Here is a 20,307-nt window from a genome sequence, read left to right on the forward strand (position 1 = left end):
AAAAGATACGTATTTTATACCCATAAAACAACTAATAATTTATAAACTGTAATTCCACCCCATTTAATGTTAAAAAAGGATAACTGTAACCTTACTTGTTCTCCCCTCTTACTTGTGAAGACACAGCGGAGTAATGATCTGATCAAATCAATAGACTCTGAAAAGTAAAGTATCGCAGCTATTTTATGGAGATTCAGACCATGATCCTGTAAATATTGAATTCTGAATTGGTACACAGTAGAGTAAAATACCGTGTAGTATTTTTGGAGCTTTTTGCTTTCGAGCGGGCCAAAATTAGTATAACAGCTGCTCTCAGCACTTCAGCTTGTGATCCATGACTGAAACTTTGTGTTATGCTTAACATTAAATGATTTGAAATATTAACTTTCAAAGTCAGTTTTGTCTCTTCAAATTTTATAAAAGATTTCAGCTTGTTGAAATTTTGTCATTTTCAGTTTTCATTTTTTCAATTATGAAGTCTAGGTTTCATTGCATTTTTACATTGGTTATGGTGGGATCTGCTGTTTTCAGCCAGACGGACCTGTTGCTTGCAACTGTACAAAGTTGTTCTTAGTGCACTACATAAAGTTTACACACCATCCATGAATAAATTTGTCTTTTGACATTCAGTATAAAACGCAGCAACTGCTATATGGTGTGCGCAGGGGAGAGCATGAGTCCTGGACAAGGACGTAATAATAATGGTCTGGAGATTGGTTGCTTGGTTGATGCTGCCAGTGGCCTGCTAACCTTCACAGCTAATGGCAAGGAACTAGGCACGTATTATCAGGTGAGTATTTTCTGATGATATCTTCCGGAGGGAAGGGGGAAAACTGTATCCTCAGACTGCATCTTAGTGGAAACTTTTGCACAAGACAGAAAAAAAAAGTAATTGTTGCTGTTATGGCAGTGATTTTTCTCTCCTGTTTGGGTTTTCTGGGGTTTTATTCGAAGGCTTGCACTTATTTACTATCAATACAGATATTAAGGGGATTTAAAAATGTGTAATAGTATTTTGCTGTCTATAGTGATAATATATTTGTGCATCTTTGGTTTAGGTTGAACCCAGTACAAAGTTATTTCCTGCTGTATTTGCTCAAGCTACAAGCCCCAATATTTTCCAGTTTGAATTAGGAAGAGTAAAGGTAAATAATGCTTGGGTTTGTGCAGGTTTACAACTAATATATCATAAAATAATATTTTTGGGACATTTTTTGCAATGTGTTCTTGGTATTGGGCACATCTTTATGATTCCAAGTGTTTGCACCATTGCTGTTTCTATTATTAACTCATTTTTCAATACTTCATCTGTTTAAAATACAGTACATTGGATGAGAACGGTTTTAAGTGATTAGAATTGGTAGAGGATATTGCAAAGTCCTGTTGAATTTTCAGTATCTCATCCTTCATAATGAAATGAATTCACTGAGGTCTTATTCTACAAATAGTACATGGACGACTGGTTTATCTGCAGATTTGGTTAGGGTTTAAAATAGTCTTAAAATACGTTAAAGCAGTACGCTCAAGAAAACAGAACTGAAATTGACTTCCTTGCTTTGCATACATGGATGTCTAAGAAATCAGACGAGCTAAAAGAAGAGTGGAGTTCAGATCTCTTGTCTGAGGAAGTGACGGCACATTCCATTCAAATTTCTATTTCAAATTTAGCTCTTTTAAAAAATAGGTTCTGGACATTGCTGGTAATCTGTCAACAGTTCACAGCTGGTTTTATGAACTACTGAAAATGTTACTTTTGTGTTGCACTTTACTGTACTGTATTTATTATATTTATTGAAAAATATCATATATTTACTGCTTAGTAAAGATGATGAAGCTGATTGTCTTCTGTTGGAATTTTCCAGAATGTAATGCCATTATCTGCTGGCTTGTTCAAAAGCGAACACAAAAATCCAATCTCTCAATGTCCTCCACGTCTCCATGTCCAATTTCTGACTCATGTGCTTTGGAGCAGAGTGCCAAATCACTTCTTGAAGGTTGATGTCTCTCGGATCAGTGAACGTCAAGGCTGGATGATACAGTGCCTGAATCCTTTGCAGTTTATGGCTCTTCATATTCCTGAAGAAAACAGGTTGATATTTGTGTGTTGAAGTATACCAGAGCTAGGCTGGGATTATGAAGCTAGACATGTAATAAAATTTTTCAGAAAAGCGCAAGGTTGTCTCTGTATTTATAACACATATAATTAAAGTCAATGTGTTTTGATTTAGCTGATATTAAAAATTAATCTTATATTTCAATGTTTTAAAATCTGCCTCCTTTTGTTGTGTTTCCAGCCTCTGGTTATTCTGTTGCTATCTTACAATCCCAGATCTAAACCCCAGTGAATTCTATAAATATCTCAAACTATACTAGTTGTAAAACCTTCATTTTCATTTGTTAGTGTTTGTAGTATGAAGAAGTATTCTATGTAATGTAAGGAATTTTGGTCTTTCTCTGCCGACAGTAATTGAAGATGTACTTTAGTAACATCTTGAATGAATTCATCATTGAACATTGTTCATAGTCCTTGATTCTTAGGTTGACAGTGTTTCTTACATGATAGCTGAAATGTAGAAAAAGTCCATCCCTAGAACTGATACTGTGACTGATAGAGAATTTATTGTTTTGTTTTTTTTTTCTCTGCAGAACAATTGATATTTTAGAGCTGACAGAACAAGAAGAATTGCTGAAATTTCACTACCATACCCTCCGATTATATTCAGCTGTTTGTGCTTTAGGCAACAACCGAGTGGCTCATGCTATGTGTAGCCATGTGGATGAATCTCAGCTCCTATATGCTATTGAGAATAAATATATGCCAGGATTATTACGTGCAGGATATTATGACTTACTCATTGATATCCATCTCAATACCTATGCAACTGCCAGGTTAATGATGAATAATGAATTTATAGTTCCAATGACAGATGAGACAAAGAGTATTACTTTGTTTCCTGATGAAAACAAAAAGCATGGCCTCCCAGGTATAGGACTTAGCACATCATTAAGGCCAAGAATGCAGTTCTCCTCTCCGAGTTTTGTAAGCATTAGCAGTGAATGCTTTCAGTTCAGCCCTGAATTCCCTCTGGAAATCTTGAAGGCCAAAACCATAGAGATGCTGACTGAAGCTGTTCAGGAAGGCAGCCTCCATGTCAGAGATCCAGTTGGAGGTTCCACAGAATTTCTATTTGTCCCTCTCATCAAACTCTTTTATACTCTCCTAATTATGGGGATTTTCAACAATGGGGATCTGAAACACATCTTGCAGTTGATTGAGCCCCGGGTTTTCAAAGAAGCAATGAGTCAAGAGGATGAAACCGATTTCTTGGAGAAGGAGATGAATTTAGATGAGCTCAAGTCTGAAGAAGGAGAGGAAGAAACCAGAGGGGAGCAAGTGCCAAAGGAAGGACTCCTTCAGATGAAACTTCCAGAACCTGTTAAGTTACAGGTAATAATACTGCTGTGGTAGTGATTGTTCCCATTTCTTTACAGATCTCTTCTTAGTTCATTTGGTGATTTCTCTTTCAAGGAATTCAGCATTTTGATGAATAGAGAAGTAATTTCCTTTCAGGAAGTAACAAGATTTAGAACTTTCCTTATGATATAAGCTGGTTCACCATAGATCAAACAGCTGTTATTTTATTAAACAGAATTACTTTCTCAATTACACTAACAGGGAATTCTTAATGTTTGTGGATCCAGACAGAAATGAGATTTCCTAGAAGTGAGGATTAAATCCATTCTCTAAAGTCTTACATTTTATATGTCTCAGGTACATAAATCTCTTGCACATTCCAGTTATTCCTGGTGTAGAATTACTTCAGCTGTAGTAAATGTCAGCATTAAATATGTCACTGAATTTATTTGATAGTAACTGCTGCTGTAAGGAATCCATCCTTATTTTGCATAATGTACAAAAGATATTTTTCATCTTGCCAACTCTTTTTTTCTCTTATGATACTGTTTCCTCAGATGTGTCATCTACTCCAGTACCTGTGTGATTGCCAAGTACGACACCGAATAGAAGCCATTGTAGCATTTTCAGATGATTTTGTGGCCAAGCTTCAAGAAAATCAGCGCTTCCGATACAATGAAGTGATGCAGGCCTTGAACATGTCTGCTGCCTTGACAGCTAGAAAAACAAAAGAATTTCGATCCCCACCTCAGGAACAGGTACAGCTTACAACGGACAGTTTATTCTTTGTTGCACTCTATATATCACAGAGTTCTGTTTGATTTCAAAGTTTTTCCTTCTGGAGATCAATATCATTTGGCTTTCCTTTGTATTCTTTAAGATTAACATGCTGCTGAACTTTAAAGATGATAAAAATGATTGTCCTTGCCCTGAAGAAATTCGGGATCAACTCTTGGATTTCCATGAAGACCTAATGACACACTGCGGTAAGTTTTATTAACGAATATTTTTACTTTTTTAGTTATATTAGCTTTAAAAACAATTTTTCAAAATAATTTTACAGGAGAAACACCAGATATGTGGTCTATGTACATATGCTGTATAAATTATAAAAACTATCAAATAAAGATACTGAGCTTATAGTCAAAGCCAAGGAAATGTTCTTATCCTCATGCTTGGTCAAACTAGAAGAAAATACAGTATGTTTTGCTTCATGAGGGAAAAGTGGTTTTTTTTTACCAATACCACTCTGGGAATTTTTTTGGCTTAATGTATTGGATAGTGCTGTAGCTCACTTATTATTCAAAGGGTTCCTCTCCTTGAAATCGGTTCCATAGATTTGTTTAGGTCATCTTTGCTGTAACAAGTTGTTATGGCCATGGTAACCACAATATAACATAATATTAGTGGCTGATTCTTCTCAGACATGAATGAAGATATGGAAGTTTATTATCTATTGAAATAGACTAATAATCAAAAGGAGCAGTAAAATTTCTGAGGTTTTGATTTCTTAACTTCAGTTAATAAAAACCAAATTTTACGTCATAGTAAAATGTGAAATACAGTAACAATTTAAATACAAAAATACCAGTATAAAAGTGAATCACCAAAATGTGTATTTTTTAATGTCAATTTCAGATCCATGAATACTGCAGATTCCCTTATATAGTAGTTTCATTCAGAGTGCACGCTCACTTACATTTTGCATTGAGGAATCTGTTGTTGTCCTGTTTGGAGGATACTCATTCCTTCCTTTTACTTCATACACTATTTAAAAAAATAATTAAAGGACACAGCAGACAGCCTGAGCAGACAAGCAGCTGAAATTTCTCATCATGTCCCATTAGCTGGAAGAAGCTAATGCAGGAATGTTTGTTAGTGTTTTTTAAACTAATACTTCAGTCAAGAAAGGAGCCGTGGAGATGAGGATGTCTGCATTTTTTTTTCTCTTGCATTATAGTCCTTATTGATCCCAGTTTAACTGAAAATAATACGTTTAATTGTTTAATTCACTGCCTTAAAATATTTAAATAAATAAAAACATGCTGTCAATATCTGACTTCATAGTACATGACTTTTCTTTCTTGGTACAGCAAGCACAGTTAATATACCTGGTTATATTGGTTCATTTTGAAGATATATTTGTTCCTAAAATAATCACAAATTTATGAAGTTATCAGATACCTTGGAAAGCCTTTAATGAAGCTTCCTACTGAAAGTAGAGTCAACACTGAACTCAGACCTGGTTGCACAGCAATTTTTGCACTTGGGTCTTGAAAGCTTCTAAGTCCAGAGATTCCCCAGTGTCTTTGGGTAACATTTTCGGGGGCTTAAGTGTTGCAGTGGTGATTTTTTCTTTTTTACTTATGTCACTTTGGAACCTTGACTGCTTTAGTTTGACAATTGTATCTTTGCTTGTGTCAGAAAAACCATGGCTGCATTTTCTTGATAACTTCTGTGTAGGTTTTGGTGGGCTTCTCTTCTGCAGGTTGACAAACCCAATTCCTTCATCCTTTCCTTATAGGACAAGCAGTCCAGCCACCAGTCAACTTAATGGGACATTGTCAGAGGCTCTCTTGCTTTTCAATGTGTTTCTTGTATTGGGTAACCCAAAACTGGATGTAGTATTCAATGTCATCTCATGAGTGCCAAGTACTGGGGAATAATCACTTGCCTTGAGCTAGTGATTATACTTCTGCTCATAAAGGACATTTAATACAAGATGTTTTTAACTCTTCTTACTGATAGAGCGCACTGCTGACTGGTATCTATCTTGCTGTCCAACAGTACCATGAAACTTCTTTCTGCAAAGATGTATTTTTTAACCAGTTCATGCCCAGCCTGTGTTGTCACATAAAGTTGATCTGTCCAAGCTGCAAGACTTTGCATTTGCTCTTGCTGAACTTTGAGTATCCTGCCAGCCGATTCCTTTACCCTGCTGAGCTTCCTGCCCTTGCGTTTTTTCTGCTATCTCCAATTTGTGTCATTCACAAACTTGATGAAGGTGCATTATGATACCTCAAATGACATATTTTTATTTTAAATGAAAAATGAAAATATAAAAAAGGAAAATTTAAATTAAAATGTCAGGTGACAGAAAAGAAAGATGAAATAAAGAATTTAGAAATAATATTTGAAAGAAGACACTTGATCTTTCTTTTTAATTTTTCATTTCTCTTTAATCTTTTGGCATCATTCTTTTCTGTTCAAATAGCAGCCTAGCTTTGCCATTATATTTCTTTTCTTTATGAGGAAATAATAATTTGCATAATCTACAGGTAGGAAATTAATTTTGTGAGTCAGAGGATGCATTACAGCAGAGCAGAATTAATTACTCTATGTATTCAAAATATGGCTATTGCAAAATAGGTAAAACAATTAGACATCCAGAGTACTGTGTTTGCTTAATTAGCCAGTGACCGTTTGGGGATTCACATCTTGTGACATGCTTGAGTGACAGTTTGCAAATCAGAAAAATAAGATTAGAATTCAGGCAACAGCGTAACTGTGGGAGAACATGCATTTAATTTGAGTAAGTTTAGACCATCTCTGTGTTCTAATTGATAAGACATTTCAGTGTCTGCTGTTGATTAGTTTGGTTGAAGAGACTGCCATTCAAACCATTTTTTAATATGATTTAGTGTAAAATATGAAGTTAATGATGATCCTTGTTTAGTTTAGTGTCAGTTACACTCTTAGGACAAAATATAACAAAATAACTTGAAATAGAACTGTAGTTAATGCAAAAAATCTGACAATTAAAAAAGAATGAAATAAAATTAGAAGAATTATGCAATATCATAAAGAAATACCCTATAATATTCAAGACTGCTAAAGAACTCACAGTGAAGTCTTTAACTTTAGAACTTATATTGGAATCTAAAAAACTCAGAAAAAATAGTTGAATGGCATTTTACTTTGATCTTATTTTAATGTCTGTAATAGGCATAGGTCAAGTTTTTTAATTCCTTTACAATGTATGAGTAAATAAAGTTGAAAACATGAAATAAATGAGCTGATGGGAATCCCGTGGAGTTCAACAGTGGAAAGTGTGAAGTGCTGCATCTGGGGTGGAATAACTCCGTGCACCAAGGACATGGAGTTATTCCTCATGAGGTTCACACAGGCCCTCTTCTTGAGCTTATCCAGGTCCATCTGGATGTCGTCCTGTCCTTCTGGTGTGACAACTGCACCACTCAGCTTAGTGTCATCTGCAAACTTGTTGAAGGTGCATGCGATCTCACTGTCTATATCATCGATGTAAATATTAAACAGCAGTGGTCCCAGTACAGACCCCTAAAAGACACCACTTATCATGGATCTCCATCTGGCCATCAAGCCATTGTGTCCAATATACAGATATCAGCATTAGCATTGGAACATGCATACTGGGGGAATTGACTTCAGAAATATATATAATATTCCTTTTATGTATAATAACACACAATTAATGCAATAAGCGTATTACATCATCTCTATCTGCAGTTTCCTTCCTCACATTTACTTTAGTTCTCTACTTGTTCCAAACTGCTAGTTAAGCATATCAAAATCTTTTGTAGTTCTAACAAAGCAGAACAGCATAGTTTAGTTTGATTGTGTTTGTACGTACAAGATACAAAACATATCTGTAACTTGATTAATTTTATTCTTTTACTATTTAGTGTGTATTTTTTATTTCAGGAATAGAACTAGATGAAGATGGAACCTTGGATGGAAACAATGATTTAACCATTAGGGGACGCCTTCTATACCTTATGGAAAAAGTTACGTATCTGAAGAAGAAGCAAGCAGAGAAGCCAGTTGATGATGATGCTAAGACATCCTGTAAGAAAAATTAAATAGTTTTATTGTATCCTAATTCCAAATGAGGAAAAGAAGCAGGGGAGAAAGTTCTTCATGTATTTTCAGCAAAAACAAGGTGTTTCTTTTGTGAAAAATCTGTGCACTTTAGAGTTTGTAGCTCTGACCCAAAACAAGGTCAGATGGAATTTTTATGATAGACAGATTTGTTTCCAGTGGGATGTAGTGGAAAATCTCTCCTACTGGATTTTTGCTCTTGATGCTTTTTAAGTCGTAATTTTTCCACAGTGTAACTTGCTTTTTGTAGAAGTAGTGCAGACTTAATAATTATAGCAAAGTCCTGTTATGGGAACTTGATCATAAAAAAGCTGCAGCAGCTTCAAATCAGTATTTGCATGAAGACTACCAAGTTAAAGACTGTGCAATTAGACCGTAATTTGCATAGCTATACTTGTATGGAGCCTCCCCACGCAAACTAAAATTCAAGATTTGCTGACTATGATTGTTGATCTGTCATTTTTCTGACATCTGCCTTTCCATCTTGATAAGAATCATTGCCAGTGTCATCTAGGTTCTCTACATGGTACCAACTGATTATGGAATTTTATTTATTTTACTTGTCAATGCTGATTTTATTTCTATAACATTTTTTTGTTTATTATGGTGAGTGACTCTTTCAAATGCCTTAATTTTTATGCTGCTACCCTACCAGCAAGACTGAATTTCTGAGTACACAATTTAAGTCTTCTGACTTTGGAAAAATCTTGCTTTCCATCATTGACTACGCAGAATTCCTAGGGTAGCCGGCCTTTTTAACTTAATTGTTTAAGTGCCTAAAGTTATGGCATAGAAGATTTCCCCAGGATACTTAGAGAGAGATGGTTTCTTAGCTGCCAGTTATTAGTATTATCTTAGTATTCTTTCAGTATATTTTTGTCCTTCTAAAAGTGTGCCTTCTAGCTTCATGGTTTGTAAATGTTATTTCAGTTATAAGGCTGTGATAGAGGCTAGATCTGTGTAGAGTGTGGTGATGAATGCTATTGCTTCCTAGTTTTTTTCTGTAGTAAGCTTAAAGCTGTGTAAAATCTAATTCTCTCTCTCTCATGTTAGTATAGAAAGACAGTATTATATTAAATTAAGGCCATACAATCCTTCAGGGCAAATAAGCACCCGCAGAACTTAGTATTGCGGTAGCTATACTGCTTGGCTTCTTCCTTGCAAGCAGTTAACAGCCAGACCCACAGGTAGGTGGCAGTGTATTGTAGCTATCAAAACACGAGCCAAATGACAGCTTGCTCATGTGATTCTCCACAAAAAAAAACCAACCAACCAAACAAACGCAAAAAAAACCCAAAAAAACCCCCACCCAAAACCCAAAAAACAAACGGGGGGAAAAAGAAAACAAAACAGAAACCCCCAAACAAACAAAACCTAAAAGAAACTTGCTATTGTGTCTTTTATTCATTATTATTATTTATTATTATTTATTATTATTTATTTCAGTTCTCTGAGATATCAGCCCGAAAACATATCATCCTTTTACTTAATTTTTGAACTGGTTTTGTTCTAAAAAAAATGTTATGCCATGAGACGTTGGAAATGCCTATATTAAAGTGTTTGGACAGTAACACTAAAATTAAGTACTATTGCTCTTTTTTTCCTTGCCCTGTAGTAGCACATCTTAGCACATATTATCTTCCTTGTTAGACATTCTCTTTCCTTCAAATTCCTGTCCCTTCAACATATTTTTTTTAAAGCAGTTTGACTTTGTTTTTCTTTGAGTTTGCCCTGAAATTGCATCTGGTTGACTGCAAAATCATGTTACCGTCTCAACACATAGATTCTAAATTTGAAAATATTTTTGATGTTTGCGTCAGCCAACTTCTTCAGACTCGGGATATTTATTAGGCAGTTTACGGAACTTCAGGAGGGATTGTCAACTTTCCCTTGTCAAACTTCCACTGTTATTGGCTTAACATGGAAATACATTGATTAATTAGGTAGGTAGGTACTAATGGTGAAATTCTCTGCTGTATAACTGTCAGGATATATCAACTGAATCCTGAATTGATCTGACAAAGTCTTGTAAGCTTGAATGAAAGTTTGATGAGGTTTTTCTAAACAATTTCTAAACAGTAGTCTCAAATCTTAACCGACATCATGTAGCTTATCTAATTTAAAATGTGACTTTCCCAAATATAAATATATTTGTATCTCCCAGCTAATAAAGATTGTCAGTGAGAATGCCAGATATGGGTTTGTTGCTTCATTAGAGACTGAATTAAAAATATGCAAAGGATGATTTACCATTTATTTGATTTGAGTGGTTTTATTTCTATTTCTTTTGAAGGGCCTTTGGTTTTGGCAAAGGACTAAGTTAAATTATTCTCTTTTGTACATTATAAAATTTTGAGTGGATGCAGAGCTTAGACATGCAGATAAATAATGCAGTATTTACATGACCTACCAGTATATTTTTCCAGTCTTACTCCATAACATGTAAGAAAAACACTCGACCTGAATTCCTGGAAAAATCTTGAAAGCAGTATCTAGAAATACATGTAGTGATTTTATGAGCATCTTATATGTTTTCCTAATTTTTCTATATTATAAGATTTATTTTCTGTATTTTAATTTAAAATATAGGCTTTTGGTTTTGAGATGTTTCTACTTCTTGTGTGATTTTTATTTTCCTTTGATCATCTGCTAAAGAAATACCAAGAAAAAGGTTCTAAAAATTTAATTCATCCTAATCCGTGTTGCATATTGGGTTCTGAGAGACTACCAGTAAAGGCATGAGTAACTAATGGAAATTTTGTGATTTATCTATTTTCTTCACAGCTACTCTTCAGCAGTTGATTTCAGACACAATGGTACGCTGGGCCCAGGAATCAGTGATAGAAGATCCGGAGTTAGTGAGGGCCATGTTTGTATTACTGCATCGCCAGTATGATGGTATTGGTGGCCTGGTTCGAGCCCTACCAAAGACCTACACCATAAATAGCGTGTCAGTGGAAGACACAATCAATCTTCTGGCATCCCTCGGCCAAATCCGTTCCTTGCTTAGTGTCAGAATGGGGAAGGAGGAAGAGAAACTTATGATTCGTGGATTAGGGTAAATAACTGAAGTGTAACACCCCTATTTATGGATATTTGTTGTTATTTGCTGTATGGTTATGGCCAAGTTTATACATGAAAGTTGAATGTGAATAGTCTGTATGGGAGTAAATCCAGATGCTGATATCAGTTGTGTAGTATCTTCAATTGTAAGGTAGGGCCTTTGCAGAATATATGCATCATTTGTGGTGAAAAACAAATGGCATCTGTAAGACTTCTTGCAAAAAAAGTTGAAAACATTATGTAATGTTTTATGACTTTACAGGATATATCTTGTTGATACTGGTTTTGCTCTCATTTTTTTCAAAAGAATGTTGCCACCTGAGAGCTGCCTGGTGAGATTAAACATCAGCTGTGATCTATTAGAAATCCACAATCAGCAAGAACATTGACAACCAAAGATTGCATTATATAAAGAATGCAAGGAAAAGAGAAGATTTTGTTGTGCAAAATTGATGTTTGGTTTTTTTATGAGCCTTCTGAAAATCTCAAATATCCAAATAATACCTACACATAATGAACAATGCATACTTCTTAGTTTCCCAGCAGGTCTTCTCAATGTTCCCCAGTTGTTGCAATGTTCAGTGTAATGAACAACGCTAAGGCATTGGCAAAAGGGAAAACCCTTCACCCGTCAAGAGACACAAAATACTGATATTTCTAAATCCAACTTTGTACTTCTTTCTCACAGCATTTTCTGCTACAAATTAAAAGCTAAAATTTTGTGGATCTGATTTAATTTTTACAGTGGTTTTGGTGGTGTGTGGAAGTCTGATGTAAGCAAGAAAGAATGCCTTCTGTTAGGCTAGTATTCTCACTTCTGTTAGGCTAGTATTCTCACTGCCTGTTCCTATCACCCTTCTTGGTAGCCTCTAGCATAGACTTATACCTCTTGTAACCTAACCTGTGCTCCAGCACTTATTTAGATATACCTGTTTTCTTGCTGAGAGTGGTATTCCTTTCTTCCAGTTGAGAAGTGGAAGTGTCACTCATTCTTGCTTAAGAAGTTCATTTCCTCCAGAATGCTATTAAGATTTTTATCATAAGTGTGATTTTTCATAATGCAGTCCACAGTTAAACAGGACACTGAAAGTGGATGTACTTTCCAAAGTAGTGTTATATGGCTGGCCAGTTTCTGGGGGGACAGTGCTTTCTGTACTGTGTTTCTGTAAAAGAAAGCTCCTGTAGATAAATAAGAGCTCAGAATGACTTGGCAGATTGGTACCATCAAGGTATTTTCCACAGCATGAAGCATTAGAGCAGAAAGGAGATACGGTATGGATAGCTTCTGGAGACAGGATCTATCCTTTGTTATCTGTGATGTGAAGTCTGGTTGTAAGCTTTGGGGAAAATAGTTGAGCTGATCTTCCTGGGAGTTACTGGAGGTTAAAAACTCTGATAGTTCCACCTGCATCAGACGAACAGCATGCATTCAGTTAAACGATTGGTAGTTGCAGATTTGTAGCTGTTGGACTGATGGAACAGTCCTTTATCTTTCCTGAGGCTGAAATTTGCCTTGCCTGATTGCAGGAATTTTAGGTCAGGAAAAAAAAAAAAGAAAAGACTGCTATTGAACTTACAATGAAATTTGTACAGTCGTCAACAGTATTTTCTGTAGGGACTTTCTAGTCCTTTTCTCATGCGACCCTGATTGCTTTCGCATTTATTTATTGGTTGTGTGTGATTTCAAGACTAATTACATTTTTTAGAAATTTAATTACTTTTTAACTCAGACATTTTTACATAACATGTCTGCATAAAAAATTGGCATTATAATCATCAGGCTTGATAAATCTGTTCTATAAATGTGTTCTGCTGAAATATGTAGGAGAGGAGTTCTTTTGAACTCATGAACTCAGGTTAATATTTATGTAGCTTCCATTTCTGATGCATAGAGGGTAACTGGTTATACGTTCTCTTTGCCCTACAATTGTTTTTCCTTGGTTTTGATGGAAGATGTCAAATGTCTCAAGGCTGAGATATTCTGAAAAGAAAACTTCGTACAAAATATTGATTAGCTGATTTTAAAATTTAAGCCAGTATAGCACTTTTGATCGTGGTCTTGTCCAAAAATATTTTTAGATCTAGAATGGAATTTGTAATAAAAATAGAAGAGCATCCTGCTCTGGTATGATGAAGTGATGATTAGGGCAATAAGAACATAGGGAAAGAAAGGTTAGGTTCTACTACGATATGCATAGAAAATAGACTATCAGAAGAGACTGACATTAAAGCTGATAAAGTCCCTGAGGTAATAATTGCACAGTAAACCTGCTTTGCAAATAACACAATAGGTAAACTATTGGTCCACAACATTTTAATCCAATTTTTTATGTTGTTTTTTTCTGTAGAGACATCATGAATAATAAAGTATTTTACCAACATCCAAATCTCATGAGAGCTTTAGGCATGCATGAAACTGTCATGGAAGTGATGGTAAATGTCCTTGGTGGAGGAGAATCCAAGGTAAGCAATTCACTATTAGAAGACCGAGTTTAGAATGTAGCTGTTCAAAGCTTTATCTTGTAAGGAGCTAAGCAGTCTCTGAAGGTACTGAGACTCATGTTTGAGTCTGGAATTTATGGGTGAGCCCAGCTCCTGTTTTTCAAGCTTATATGTTTATCTTTGGGGTTTAAGGATTTAGTTACTTGCTGAGAAAGCCCTGTTGATTCCAGGGTGAAATATAAATATACTGAGGCACAAGGGATACAAAGTGTATTAAAAGGCTATTATATAAATGGTCTTTTGCAAGTTCTATGCCTGTCTTAGAATTTTAGCTTCAGTCTATTTTTCATTTTCTTTTTAGGAAATCACTTTCCCAAAGATGGTGGCAAACTGCTGTCGTTTTCTATGCTATTTTTGCCGCATCAGCAGACAGAATCAAAAAGCTATGTTTGATCATCTTAGCTACTTACTGGAAAACAGCAGTGTTGGCCTTGGTGAGTAAGAAGTGTATGGATTTTGAGATTCAAACCAAAACCCAACATTTAAAACCAAAATCTTATAACTTTCAGTTGATGTGTGTCTATATATAAATAAAACCAGCTGTGTTTTTCTGCATCCTTCTCTTTATGCTTTTTTTTTTTTTTAAATTTCTCCCTTACCTGCTGCAAAAATATCTTCCTTAATTGTGCTGCTAACTTCAAATAACTCCCTGACAGTAGCATTAATTTGAGGTAATTTAGTATACGTTTTTTGTATGTCCTTGGACATTCAGAGAGTTAGTGTTTGATTGCACATTTTGAGGAACAGAATAAAATTACGGTTTTGATTAAGGGAATCCTAGATAAGTGTTGGCAGCATTTCATTAGGGCTTTCTTCTCACTACTCAAGCTTACTTCTCTGCACTTTCTTCTGTAAACTCTTCAGTAGAAACCTATGGCAGTGGAAGAAATACAGAGCTCATTTGTTTGGATGTGAATGTATAGATGCCTAGAAGTGGATCTTGAAGTTTTCTTAATATATTAGCCTTTCTTTTCTAAGCTGAAGTGTTGTAGAGGAGATGCATTTATCCTTTACTTAATTTAGTACTTGTAGTTGAGAATACATAATTATTTAGAATCATCAAAGTAATTTTTATAAATTATCACAAATTCCTTATTAATGCATAGGTACAGGACAGAAGCATAAGCTAAAAACTTTTTTTAGAGAAAGTGCCCAAATCAAGTGCATTTTGAGTATTAATATGAAAACTGTAGCTTTTTCTAATGCTATAATGACTGCCTTTTTAAAAGAAATAAATAACATAATCTTATATTTTAAAGCTTAAAGACATTTTGTATTTCACGATGTTCGATAAAATGTCAGTGTTTTAGATCCCTGCTACCTTTTCCTCAAAACAACATTGTGTCAGTTAGGAAAATTAGAATTCATGAGGTCTTAAAACAGAGCATGTGATGAGAATAGGAGTTTGGAAGAAAAGTTGTTTCTAGCTTGAACATCTACATTGTATTTTGATTTCATATTTCATGCGAGTGGATGGCAATTTATTATAAACAGAATGGTATAAATTGCATGCCTATAATCATGTGCCAACTACTGACAAAATATATTTGATTAAAAATGTTGTTATACATTTCCTATGAATTTGTTGGTTTTTAAGTTGATGTTAAAACAAAATGTTATTTTAACAGCCTCTCCTTCTATGCGAGGATCAACTCCTTTAGATGTTGCAGCAGCCTCTGTGATGGATAACAATGAACTTGCGCTAGCTTTAAGGGAGCCTGATCTGGAGAAGGTTGGTGGCTTCTTTATCAAGGATTTTTTTCCCCCCTGTAGAGAGTGGAAGATTCCTGTTTCGATCTGATTGTTCTTTCTGCTGGTGGTCTGGATAGTTAAACTGAGTTTAGAGTTATTACATACACAAAGTTAATCAAAATGAATTGCCTCAAGGGCAGCTCTTACTTCAGGAATAGTGGAGTCCACACACACACCAAAATTTCATTGCTAAAATCTTTATTTGTTTTTCTGTTTTGATAGTGATGGTGACATGCAGTGGCAGCATGATGCAATAGGTGTTTCTACGAGCCTTGTGAAAACTAATGAGAATTTATGACAAATTTTTGTAGAGATATCTGTCTATATCTTTATATTTTTTCTTAACATTTAAACCTGCTTCAGAAAAGATTGAAGGACGTGGATTAATTAGACAAAATAATACAAACGTCAAGAGAGCATGTGACAGTTTTGTAGAATGTGTAAATTGCTACTGCAAGAAGGAATAGAATAATGGTTCCTGTGTCAGTGGTGGATAAGAAAAGCAGCTTAATTAATGGGAAATCAGATTCAAGATAGACATTAAAGAACACTTTCTAATGAAAAGTAAAGCAGTAGAATACATTGTCCAATTTGTTCGTGAAGACCTTTAATTATGGAGATCATATAACCTTCATAGAAAAGCATCTGTCAGGACTAATATAAGTGTAAGTGATCCCTTCCTGGAACAGGAAGATGGAGCATATGTGTTTAAAAGGACATTTTTACCTTTATTGTTCTTTGAAATGGTCAGCAAAAAGAAGCTGTCTGAACTGGTTAAAGGCTATGCTTACAATTCTTTCAATTGAGAAAGAAAAGAGCCAACTGAAAAATACTGAGGCTGTATGTCTGAATTACAGGGATTGTTACTACCGTGTGTTTAGAAAGAACAGAAGAAAAAAGGCAAGTGAAAAGAAAAGCTTAAAATAAAAGACTAGACCTGGGAGTTTTAAAGTTATATAGTTATATTAGAAGATGTGTTTTCAAATACGGATAGCATGTAGTTGGGGAATATTACAAAACTGCCTCATTTATAACATTCAGTGTTGCAAAACAAGTGAGAAATATATAGCAAAGCTGTGATTTATAGAGAGGAAGAACAGAATTGATGTAAGTAAGGTCTTGCAGTTCATGGCAGAAGTGGTAAAAGACTTGGAAAGTGAACTAAGAGTCTACTTCTATGATTTGCCCGAAATATATGTTTTTGTCAGTGATAACACAATGTGGACACCGTATCTGAGACAACTTATGAAGATGCTTCCCTTTGAAACTGAACTCCTCTTACTTCTCACAATTAATATCTTTTTTTTCATCTTACTTTGCTTTTAGGTGGTTCGCTACTTGGCTGGATGTGGATTGCAGAGTTGTCCTTTGTTGATTTCTAAAGGCTACCCAGACATAGGATGGAATCCAGTTGAAGGAGAACGATATTTGGATTTTCTTCGTTTTGCTGTTTTTTGCAATGGTAGAGTGGAAGCCTGTATATTTTATAACTTTCTCTAATGTTCAAATAAGTTTGTAACATAAAATAGTAATACAAGCCTACTTGATAAGTTACCATAAATTTAAAGGACAAGTTGCAGAAAGAGTAGAATCATGCAAGACATGGTAACTTACTTAGGTGCTCATTGCACAAGTCTTATAAGGTCCTGTGAGCCTATGCCTTATTTTTTAGATTCATCTTTAATCTTTGAAATGCCTATATCCCCTTTGGAAGTAGAATGAAGAGTCCTAGATCTTTTTATGTTAAAACTCATGGTAAATGTAGAGCAAAACCCTTATCTTTTGATGAAGATTTAGATAGTCCAGTTTTAGTGTTTTGCAGCTATACTGGTCCCCTCATTAACTCTCTCACTCAACTGTGAATCTTCACTACAAATTAATAGCTTCAGTGATGCTTTAAATATCCTTTATTACATAGGATACATATTATATTATTTGTCTCTATTTAAATTTTAATTAAATCACATTTTATTTCGTAGCTTTTTTATACTGATAGAAGAGTATGTGTGCTTATGTAACTGTTATCATATTTAAAGTTTTTTAGGTAAAATTATTTACTGGTGCATACATTCTGCACTTTCTTGTACCTTTTTCTGATTATATATTCTTAGTGTAAGCTTAAATCTTGATATTTGTTCTATGTGGTAGGAGAGAGTGTGGAGGAGAATGCTAATGTTGTAGTCAGACTGCTTATTCGTCGACCTGAGTGCTTTGGTCCAGCTTTAAGAGGAGAAGGAGGCAATGGGTTACTTGCTGCCATGGAAGAAGCGATACAAATATCAGAAGATCCGACAAGAGATGGAGCTTCCCCAAGTAATGGATCTAGTAAAACCCTGTAGGTGCAGTGGAATTTCTTACATTGTCATATTTTTGTTTATTTTTTTAATATTCTTAGTCATGAAATGACTTGTTTGTTTTAACATGTGAATTATCAACTGAATTCTTCCTTAGATTCTGTGGAGGCTAGAGATTTGTCTCCTGCTAAATAGTGGGTCCCCTGCACTATGAATTTAAGTAACTCTCTCTAAATATTAAATCCTCTTTAGAATTCTGTTTGTTCTTTGTCAGTTAAGAATCAGTACCCTGATGCAAAATGAGACAGATAAGTGGTAATTTATAATTTACAAAATGGTAACTGCAATCTTTTAGGGTAGAGTTCCATTCTGTGTTAGTCTGCTAAAAGTTCTCTGGTTAACATGAAGTCGCTGCCTGTAAGCTGTTACACCTATGAGCAGATTTTCTTCATTCGCTCCTGATGTAAAAACTTGTATTTTGAACGTTTAACTAATTACAGAGAAATAGAAGAACAAGAAGATGACACTATTCACATGGGAAATGCAATCATGACCTTTTATGCTGCTTTGATTGATCTCTTAGGACGTTGTGCCCCTGAAATGCATGTAAGTTTTATGTCTTCATGATTTGGAAGATAAAGGCATAGTAGTTTTACTGACTGTTTGGTGGATTGCTGTTTGGCTTTTTCACAGTAACACGTTATCAAGTATTAAAACAGGGGTATTGTTACTTAGTATCTTAATGAATAAGGTGTTCATTTGATAATGTGCAAGGAATTTCTGTAAACTGTTCCTGTTTCACTGCATTTTTTTAAACAAAACCAGAGCAACTGGCATACCTGAAAGTATTGTTATTTGGGAAGTACAGAAAATATAGCTTTTCTTCATCTGAAAATCTGCTTTTGCTTCTCCTCCCCCAATTTTAATGCTTTGTTCACCTATTTTACCTAACATTCCATTCTGAAAATGGGCTTAGTCTTATTTTATAACCAAACATCTAGATTTGTAGACTTTGCACATTTGCATCCAAAATACAGCAAATAAACATAGATTGCATGAAATTTACATTATGTATTATAATACGATTTTGAGAGCAGTCATTCTTATGTATCAAGTTCAGGAAGCTTCCAGAGCATGAACGCATGAACACTTACAGAAGATAAAAAGAAGACTTTCTTAATTTTGTATTTGATTTTTTTCGTTAGCTAATCCATGCTGGTAAAGGGGAAGCCATTAGAATCAGATCAATTCTACGGTCTTTGATTCCACTGGAAGATTTGGTGGGAGTAATTAGTATTCCTTTCCACATGCCAACCATAGCTAAAGGTAAGATGTTTATTCTACTCTTTTTTTCCTTCTATCTCATTCTTGTGTTTTGTAATTTAACCACGTATTGATACTTATTCTCCTCTTAGTATTTTAAAATGTTGTAGAAATTAAACTATTTATTGTGTGAATCAGAAGAGAAGTCACGTATAATTCAGATGATAGAATCATAGACTGTTTTGGGTTGGAAGGGACATTAAAGATCATCTAGTTCAAACCCCTCTTCCGTGGACAGGGACACCTCCCATTAGAACAGGCTGCTCAAAGCCCCATCCAACATGGCCTCAAACACCTCCAGGGGTGGAGCATCCACAGCTTCCCTGGGCAGCCTGTTCCAGTGTCTCACCACCCTCATCACGAACAATTTCTTCTTAATGTCTAATCTAAATCTTCCCCCTTCCAGTTTGGCCTTGTTGAACCTCATGAGGTTCACACAGGCGCACTTTTCTGGCTTGTCTGGATCCCTCTGGATGACATCCCATCCTTCTGGTGTGGCAACTGCACTCAGCTTGGTGTCATCTACAAACTTGCTGAGGGTGCACTCTCTCTCACTCTCTGTATCATTGCTGAAGATACTAAATGGCACTGGTCCCATTATGGACCCCTGAGGGACACTGCTTTTCATGAATCTCCATCTGGACATTGACTCGTTGACCACTGGTCCCTGAATGTGACCGTCCAACCAATTCCTTGTCCACTGAACAGTCCACCCGTCAAATCCATATCTGTCCAATTTAGAGAGAAGGATATTGTGGGGGACTGTGTCAAAAGCTTTACAGAAATGCAGGTAGATTACATCCATTGCTTTTCCTGTGTCCACTGATGTGGTCACCCCATCATAGAAAGCCACTAGGTTGGTCAGACAGGACTTGCCCTTGATGAAGCCATGCTGGCTGCCACTAATTGCCTCCTGCCCTCCATGTGCTTTAGCATAGCTTCTAGAAGGATCTGTTCCATGATTTTCTCAGGCACAGAGGTGAGGCTGACAGGTTGATAGTTCCCAGGGTCATCTTTTCTACCCTTTTTAAAAATGGGGACAATGTTACCCTTCTTCCAGTCACCAGGAACTTCTCCTGACTGCCATAACTTTTCAAATAC

The 20,307-nt window shown here is 35.4% G+C and overlaps 1 protein-coding gene across 1 annotated transcript in view; it reads left to right on the top strand.

Annotated features, from left to right (window-relative positions):
- Positions 1–20,307, top strand: part of RYR2 (ryanodine receptor 2) — a 388,712-nt gene that overhangs the window by 248,858 nt on the left and 119,547 nt on the right. Inside the window, exons 34-48 of the mRNA XM_054062870.1 lie at positions 631–790; positions 1,059–1,145; positions 1,863–2,089; positions 2,647–3,448; positions 3,973–4,173; positions 4,296–4,401; positions 8,096–8,239; positions 11,057–11,330; positions 13,684–13,798; positions 14,139–14,271; positions 15,466–15,569; positions 16,916–17,051; positions 17,738–17,924; positions 18,384–18,489; positions 19,089–19,209. Of these exons, the coding sequence (XP_053918845.1) occupies positions 631–790; positions 1,059–1,145; positions 1,863–2,089; positions 2,647–3,448; positions 3,973–4,173; positions 4,296–4,401; positions 8,096–8,239; positions 11,057–11,330; positions 13,684–13,798; positions 14,139–14,271; positions 15,466–15,569; positions 16,916–17,051; positions 17,738–17,924; positions 18,384–18,489; positions 19,089–19,209 (2,903 nt within the window). The remainder of the gene's footprint in view (positions 1–630; positions 791–1,058; positions 1,146–1,862; positions 2,090–2,646; positions 3,449–3,972; positions 4,174–4,295; positions 4,402–8,095; positions 8,240–11,056; positions 11,331–13,683; positions 13,799–14,138; positions 14,272–15,465; positions 15,570–16,915; positions 17,052–17,737; positions 17,925–18,383; positions 18,490–19,088; positions 19,210–20,307) is intronic.

This window comes from Cuculus canorus, chromosome 3 (assembly GCF_017976375.1).
Source record: "Cuculus canorus isolate bCucCan1 chromosome 3, bCucCan1.pri, whole genome shotgun sequence".
Lineage (NCBI taxonomy): Eukaryota > Metazoa > Chordata > Aves > Cuculiformes > Cuculidae > Cuculus > Cuculus canorus.